The sequence below is a fragment of the Epinephelus lanceolatus genome, chromosome 23 (genome assembly GCF_041903045.1).
Source record: "Epinephelus lanceolatus isolate andai-2023 chromosome 23, ASM4190304v1, whole genome shotgun sequence".
In the NCBI taxonomy this organism is placed as follows: Eukaryota; Metazoa; Chordata; class Actinopteri; order Perciformes; family Serranidae; genus Epinephelus; species Epinephelus lanceolatus.
The window spans coordinates 8,315,960-8,324,201 of NC_135756.1; the positions used below are offsets into that span (position 1 = coordinate 8,315,960).

The following is an 8,242-nucleotide window of genomic DNA, read 5'->3' on the forward strand; positions in this document are numbered from 1 at the left end:
GCTGGGAATGAAAAACGTAAGACAATGAATTAAATCAAAAATCTTAAGTCCAGGTGAAGTCACAAGTCAAGTTAGAAGTCTTTTTTGATTTTGTCAAAACGAGTCTAAAGTCATTAATTTGTGACTAGAGTCTGACTCCAGTCTAAGTCATGTGACTGTACACATAAAGACACACAGTACATGTGAAAACAGTTTGCTCTGGAGACTGGTGTTTTAATCACTGAGAGGAAAAGCAGCTTTTTGACACTTAAAAATTTAATTTAAAAACGTACAAATTTACACATGGCATTTTTGCTCATCTGAAGTTCAGTTACAAAAATTGTTTGTTAATCACAGTAATGAATCTTACATTATAAGAGTGACAGCCTTTCATTTGATTGGCACTCACGTCCATGCATCACTGGTTCAATGTTTGTGGGTATATTCCTTGGCATACAGTATGTCTCACATATGATACAGTACTTGTCAGTTTTCTTAGGCGACATCCACACTAATGCATGTTTCTTTTAAAACCTACTATTGCTATGTTTATGCCTGGTGTCCACACTATTCTGGTGTTTTGGAAACCCTAAAACTGGGACCTTTGAAAACGCTGCTGACACCATGTTAGTCTGAAAACTCCTAGGTTGTGTTTTAATCTGGACGAGCAGAAACGGATATGGATGGAGATTAATTCTGAAAATGCTAAAACGCTTGTGTGTATGGAGACTGTGTATTAGTGTGGATGTGGCCTTAAGTCAAGTACGATTTCAGAACAATCACAGTGTCATATTTTCAGCCCTCAGCTGTGCTCAGCATCACATCAGGAGCACTGGCGAAGGCCACAGGCTGAAACGAATTTGTTTCATAATACAGTTGTTCTCATTACTTAAAGTACTGCATTGGTGGAGGTTTGGTATTTCAAACTGCCTCCTTTTTTGTGTCTCGTGCACGAACGTAAAGTCATGAACCCCTACCCAAAATCAGCACCAAATAACATTCGTAAAACGTTAATTTTTCCCACAACCACTCCTATTCACTCCTCAACAGATCTGAGTGGAGCGACAGGGTTAAAGAGCGGCCGCTGCTGCCTGAGCTGCAGCTTGCCGTACGTCATCTCAAAGTCCTTCTTAGTTCCCACAATAACGTCCAGGCTGCCAGAGCGCACGTTGTACCCATAGGAGGCCAGCTTCTGGGTGCGATAAAGCACGATTTGCGTGGTGAGCTCCAGGACGTTTGGGGACTCCTTCACCTGCTCCATGCACACTCCGATATCCATCAGTCCTTGGAAGCGCCCCATCAGGGTGGGCACGGAGTAGTACAAAATGGCCGGGCAGCGGATCACTATTTGCTTGAGTTCGTCCTTGGAGCAGGCGAGAGCCCCCTCGATGTACGCCAGCGCCTGCTCCATGGCCTCTGGCTGCAGCTCTGCGATGGAGGCTCGGAGGCTCGAGACCAGGCTGAGGAGCTCTTCTGTGGTGAAGCCCCGCTCCCTCAGAAAGCCCAGACTGTCCCTCCAGGCTTCGGCAGGCCGCAGCAGGATGAACGGGTTCTGGCTGAGGAGCTTCTGCAGCCAGACGCGCAGGTTGCCCTCATGTCCTCCCAGGTCCAGGTAGGTCTCCCTCAGAGTGTGGATGACCTCCTTGTTCAGCTCCACGGGTCGACTGAAGCTCTGCGGGGCGCTGGCCATCAACTTGCCGATGATCCTGTTGCTGAGGCGGAGACTCTGGAGGTAGAGGATGTTCGCCTGCTGGTTGTTGTGGTGAGTTAACGTGAAGAAAGAAGCCGGGAACTTCTCAATGATGCTCATCAGTTCCCGCTTGTTGGGGCACACAGACACCCACAAGTCTCGCTGGGCAGCCACGTCCTCTGGCCGACACAGGACAGCTTCAGGGTGAGTCTCCAGGATGCGTGCGATCACTGTTGTGTCTGCGCCCAAGTCCCTCAGCAGGTCAGCAGTCTCAGACACATAGGCCGAGCTCTCAGACAGAACCCAGCCCTTCAACTTGCGCACCTTTCGGATGTCCACCGACAGCTGATAGAGGGAGTCCACTGTGAGCTGGTTCTCCAGTCTTTTGTTGGGAGACGTTATTGTGGAGGCGGAGGCAGAGGGAGGAAGGAGGAGCCTCATCCTCTGGCAGTAGGTGCACATGGAGGCGGTTGTGACGCGAAGCATTGTGATTCTGCATGGAGCGCAAAGAACATGAATAAGTACATTAAACTTGGAAGATGGCACCCCTGACATAAGTGTCTTAATTTGTGTCAGAAATGCATTTTGTTTAACACAGACATTTCAAAAAGTGAGTAAAAACCTACATCAGGACTCGTTACAGCAGATCCCTCATCACAGATTTTACGTACACTCAGCTGCCAGTTTATTAGCCACATATAGCTTAAACTAGTGAGTCCTGCAGAGCTGCAATTCTAACACCGAAATTGTGACCCATCAGATCATGTGACCCAGTACCAGACTTTAGTTGAGTGGTTAGGGTTAGTGTTTATGGGCTGGATCATGGACTCTCACAGGTCACAGAATTAGATATATCACAATTAACAATGACTCTGCCTTTGCTGATTTATTGTTTGGTCTGTAAAATCACAGAAAATGTTAAAAAATGCCACTAACAATTTCCTTAAAGCTAAATGAACATATTCGGATTTTTCATGTGTGAAAACACTAGTCCAAAACCCAAATATATTTAATTTACTACAATAGAAGAATCAGAATCAAAATCAGAAATACTTTTTTGCTCCCCGGAGCAAAATAGTGGTTCGTTACAGTCGCTCTGATGCCAAGAATAGCGAAGTACATAAGTATATATACGAAGTACAAAGTGTAAAAATATAAAAATAGAATATGTGAAATGTGCCACAACGTTAACACTAGCATGTAAAATATTCAAAATATTTTTTTTAAAAATGTATATGCTGAGTATGTAAAGCGTGTAAAACGTGCGTTATGCCACAACACAATGTCTAAAAATAGTATGTAAAGTTAGAAATTTAAAAATATGTGTATAATGCCACAGTGAAACGATGTATACATACGTAGAAATAAGAATAAGAAATATATACAATATATATGTTAAATATACATTCAAGAGAGGGAAGAATATTACACAGTTGAATAATTGCTGTAATGGAATTATTATACCAATTATCATTCAGTTAAGATGAAGAAGAAAACCAGCAAACATTTGCATTTAAGAAGCTAGGACCAGTAATTTTCTGGTATTTTTGGATTATGGATTCTTCATCTACAGCTATTGTTTATTTTTTCTTTTTATTGTTATTATTTGTTTTTATTTTATTACATTTAATTTTTTTATTTTTTATTTATTGTTTGTTAATACTTTGGACTACATCTTTGCATGAAATGTGCTATATAAATTAAGTTATTATTATTATTATTATTTTACAAGAAAGGAGCAAATCTGATTTTCAAAAATCTGAAGAAAAAATAAATAAACAAAACAAAACATTTGCTTGTGTAACAGATCTGTTTTTCTTCTTTCCCATGCTGCTAACAACTTCACGACACCCCAACTTTGTTTAAGGGAAACTGTGAATTACTGCATCTACAGGATACACTGAGATGAATTCATTTAACAATTCACTCACAGCTAAAAGCAAAAATAATCGTTTGCATAATTCCAGATGCAGAACAACAAAACTACTATGTTTTATACTTAATTTATGACTCTGAGAGTGTCATAACAGAGTTTAACTTCAGGATCAACATGCATGTCACATCACTACACAGGCCTGTAACTGCAGAGAAATAAAGACTGCAGTACATTCATGATGGAGTACATGCATGTGAATCAACAGGATCAAGTGTAAAGTTTTAGTTAAATTGCATGAATAACTAATGCTCTCAGTTTTCAGAGGCTGGAACAAACAGAGGGAACATTGTGTCCTTGCTGCTGGCTTGTACATGCTATGTTACATGTTATATAGCACACAGGCTACATTATAGCACAGGTAACGTTAAGACCACAACTACACACGACACAAGACACACAGAAATCATGCAGGACGTAACGACAGCGCCAAAAACAACACACACAGAAAGTCTGTTTATGTAAAAAATGAGTTATAAAACAGGTCATATTACCAGCTCCCGAGCTGTGCAGCAGGACGACTCTGAATAACACACCCACTGCTGTGCTTTCATAACAGCAGAGGAGGAGCCGGGCGGAGTCACAGAGCAAGCGGGGAGAAGCACATGGGAGCATGTGAGTGCGCGCAGCCCGGAGGAGGGCGGTGTTAAACATCCAGCACCGCTCGCAGTACAATGTACAGCCGCCGTCACATCCAGTCTGACCTCCCGACACCGGTTCTCATCAGTGTGATACTGTGAAAGGTACACTCACACCGTATTGATGCAGTAATGCCCAAAATACAAAAGCAGCATCACTAGTTATGAGTTACTGTCCTTTTCAATCATCTTCCGGCTGTGTTGAAGCTAAGCTAACACAAGCTAGCATACACATCCTGACTGCATTTACTTCATAAGTCCGACCCACCCCTGACACCAACTTTAATGACTTTGGAAGGTAGACTGGATCTATTTAAGTATAACATTGTCGTTTACATGCCCAAAATATTAGAGCTATATCGCTAGTTATGAATTTCTGTCCTTTTCAGTCTTCTTCAGGCTGTAAAATAAAGCTAAACTGTAAGATAACACAAGCTAGCTTAACATGCAAGATCCACAATTTGAATTTGCCTTACTTTAGCCATTAAGTTTATTGCCCGACCCAAACCTGGCACCAGCTTTAATAAATATGGAATAAAGAATATATGTATTTGATGTAATATTGCCTGTTAAATCCCCAAACAAAAGAGATACATTACTAGTAATGCGTTCCTGTCCTTTTCAATCCTCTTCCGGTTATGTGTCGAAGCTAAACTGTAAGCTAACACAAGCTAGCATGTAAGGACGCACAGTTTGACTGAATTTAGTACACTTTAGCCGTTAAGTGTCTTGTTCAACAGACCCCTGACACCAACTTTAATAAATTGAGAATATATATTACACCTATACTGATGTAATAATGCCTTTCAAGCCAGAAATGTTAAAGCTTTATTGTTAATTTTGAGTTTCTGTCGAAGCTAAACTGTAAGCTAACACAAGCTAGCATGCAAGGGGTCAGCCCAACGTTCCCACAGCCATACAAATTTATGATAAAGGAATACATATACATATACAAATTTATGAAAAAGGAAATGTGGGAACATAGAGCTGTGGGAACACAGGCACACTCCCCATGCAAGGATACATGGGGTCAGCCCTGTGTTCCCACAGCCCAATGGTCCCGCAGCCCTACAAATTTATGAAAAAGGAATACATATACATATACAAATTTATGAAAAAGGAAATGTGGGAACATAGAGCTGTGGAAACATAAGCACACTCCCCATGCAAGGATACATGGGGTCAGCCCTATGTTCCCACAGCCCAATGTTCCCACAGCCCTATGTTCCCACATTTCTAAGATTTTTCTCAAAATTAGGCCCTATGTTCCCACAGTTCCCATATTTCTAAGATTTTTCTCAAAAGTAAACCCTATGTTCCCACATTTCTAGTACATTTTCAAAATTTGGTCTTGTGTTCCTACATTTCCCTTCAATTTAAGCCCTATCCTCCCACAAGGGTTGGGGTTAGGGTTAAGGGGGATAATAGGTTGGGTGTAATTGGCTACCAAATTGGAGGAAAGGGGGATAAAATCTGATACAAATTTATGATAAAGGAAATGTGGGAACATAGAGCTGTGGGAACATAGGGCTATGGGAACACAGGGCTGTGGGAACATAGGGCTGTGGGAACATAGGGCTGTGGGAACATAGGCACACTCCCGGATACACAACTTCGACACAACGACTAAATAGTTAGCATTAGCACTTACTGTATAGTTTACATTAGCAACACTGCAGTTAAGACGACATGAATGAATAACCTTACAATCATTAACAGTCTAGCTTAAACTAAATGCTAGATAGTAACATAAATACAGTGTGGCTTAGAGGCTAAAAAGAAAATCTAGCGTGGTGGTTAGCTAGTCAATTAGCTTAACTGTTGGCCTATCCATTAGCATGTTGTGTTTGGGGTTTTGGATTCCTTTGGCTTTTTAATAGCCCAGAATATACTTAACATTATTTTTTTATAACCTCAATACTTGGCCTTTCGTAATTTAATGAGAATTGCTTATAAACAGGATTATGACCTGCTGGCATGTTAAAAAATGGGGTACTCCCTACGTTTCCACTGTCCTATGTTCAACAGCTTCACAAGCCCCTAAAATAGGCCTATAACACATAAGACACATTTTACACGTCTTCCTATCTTCCGGCTTTCTTACAGTGCAGACGCTCTGCTGCTTGCACTTTGCTTTGCTTACATTCTTTTGTGGATATACTTGTTTTTTCCTGCTAAAAGCTACAGAAAGTAGATCCTGGATACTTATAAAGAATTGGGACCTTAATTTGTGAGAGATACAGAGGACTACTGCCATATTTTCACCGCTTTTTCACAACTTTAGTACTGTGTGAGCAGGGCTGAGGCACAGTGCGAGCCTGAGTGGAGCTGACTTGTGAAGCAACCTGTAGCAACTTAGCTTGGTTTGCTAAGCTAATGGCTACATCCAGCCCTCCCGATGAAAACCAGCAACTTGTTAAGAAAGACAGGATCATTGCCAACCTCAAGGAAGACATCCGAAGGCTGTCAGCGGAACTCAAGTCCCAATCTGAGCTGCTGACAAACACCCTAGACGTGGCTCACGAGCAGTCTCTACAGATCGCCTCATTAAAAGCTGCTCTTCAGGACACAGTAGCCTGGGATCCTACCTCCTCTCCTCCGCAGCCCAGCAGTTCAACGCCCCGTCATAAGCCACAATGGTTGGAGGTGGTGTTACGGAGCAAAAAAAGGACCTCGCTCGGCGTCGGTCTCACATCCCACCTCAGCCTTTCCAACAGATTTGAGCCTTTGTCATCGTGGGTCGAAGCGCCGGACTCCGATGAGCTCAAGGATGATGCAGCCCATCCCACGTCTCCCCAGTCTGGGAGTCATCCTCTGCCGGCAGCTCCCCTCTCGGCAGCTCCCCTCCCGGCTAACAGCTGGCAGCCTCCCCGCGCGGACAGCTCTGTGTCCCCCCTCGCACACACCACGGAAACAGAGCGGCAACAGAGGAAACAGAGTCGCTTAACTCATAAAGGTGAGACTATGAAACTGAGCAATAACAAAGTTAACGGGTCACAAGCCAGTGCCAGGCCAAGAGCCAGAGAGCAGTCTGCCAAAAACAAAGCTAAGAGGATAGACACTATTCTGATTGGGGATTTTATAACGAGGCAGGTGGAAATGGCCAGGACTGAAAATCTAACTGTGAATAACACATCAGTCAGAGAGGTGGCAGCTATGCTACCAGACATTATGTCTACACAGCCACATATTAAGAAGATTGTTATTTATGCTGGCTCATTTGACATCCTCACGAATAAATCTGGGTCTGAGACCCTAAAGAAAGACTTTTTGTTTTTATTGGCAACACTTAAAAAACTTCACTCAGGAGTGTCTTTCATCTCTGGACCTATCCCAACACTCGGCAGAGGTTGTGAGTCCTTCAGCAGACTCCTTGGCTTAAGCACATGGCTGTCATCAGCCTGCCTCGAGCAACAGGTTGGATTTATTGACAATTTTAATATTTTTTGGAACATAAAAAGCCGCTTCATGTCAGACGGGATTCACCCAAACAACCTTGGCTCCAGACATCTTGGCTGCAACATATGTCACACCATCGAGTCATCTTATCAGAACATATGGGCACTGATAAGCAGGAAGGTCAGCACACAGGGAGCAGACAGACAGACAGTTGCTGCTCCAAAAACAACAACCGCCTCCCATGATGATGACGTCACGGTCTGTGACTCTGTCCTCCACATTACAAGAAACCTGCAGAGATTGTCTCTGTCCCAGAAAGAATGTCGAGAAAAGAAGAGATAGGACAGTCACCATGCCGCTTTCACCCTTATGCTGGCAATGTCACTCAGCCGGTGGCATGGCGAAAATAAAAACAACTGCAGAAAATCAAGGACAGTCAACCCATCAAATCTGATATGTATCTCATGTCAAACACAGTCTGTCTCTAAACTTATGCCAGATAACGTTTCACAACTAGCACTTCTAAATATCAGGTCTCTGGCTGGCAAATCCTTCTTAATCAATGATTTTATTAACAAGCACAAACTTGATTTTATGTTTTTA

At 42.6% G+C, this 8,242-nt stretch overlaps 1 protein-coding gene across 1 annotated transcript; it reads right to left on the reverse strand.

Annotated features, from left to right (window-relative positions):
* Positions 1–237: 237 nt before the first annotated feature.
* Positions 238–4,332, reverse strand: LOC117249008 (transcription termination factor 2, mitochondrial-like). The gene is made up of 2 exons (XM_033614305.2): positions 4,097–4,332; positions 238–2,162 (listed from the first exon to the last, which is right to left on the reverse strand). Exon 2 carries the CDS (start codon positions 2,153–2,155, stop codon positions 1,016–1,018), a length of 1,140 nt encoding a protein of 379 aa, XP_033470196.1. The 5' UTR covers positions 2,156–2,162; positions 4,097–4,332; the 3' UTR covers positions 238–1,015.
* Positions 4,333–8,242: the final 3,910 nt, after the last annotated feature.

Coding starts and splice junctions, on each gene's coding strand:
- LOC117249008 (XM_033614305.2), bottom strand. CDS start 2,155: ATGCTTCGCGTCACAACCGCCTCCATGTGCACCTACTGCCAGAGGATG.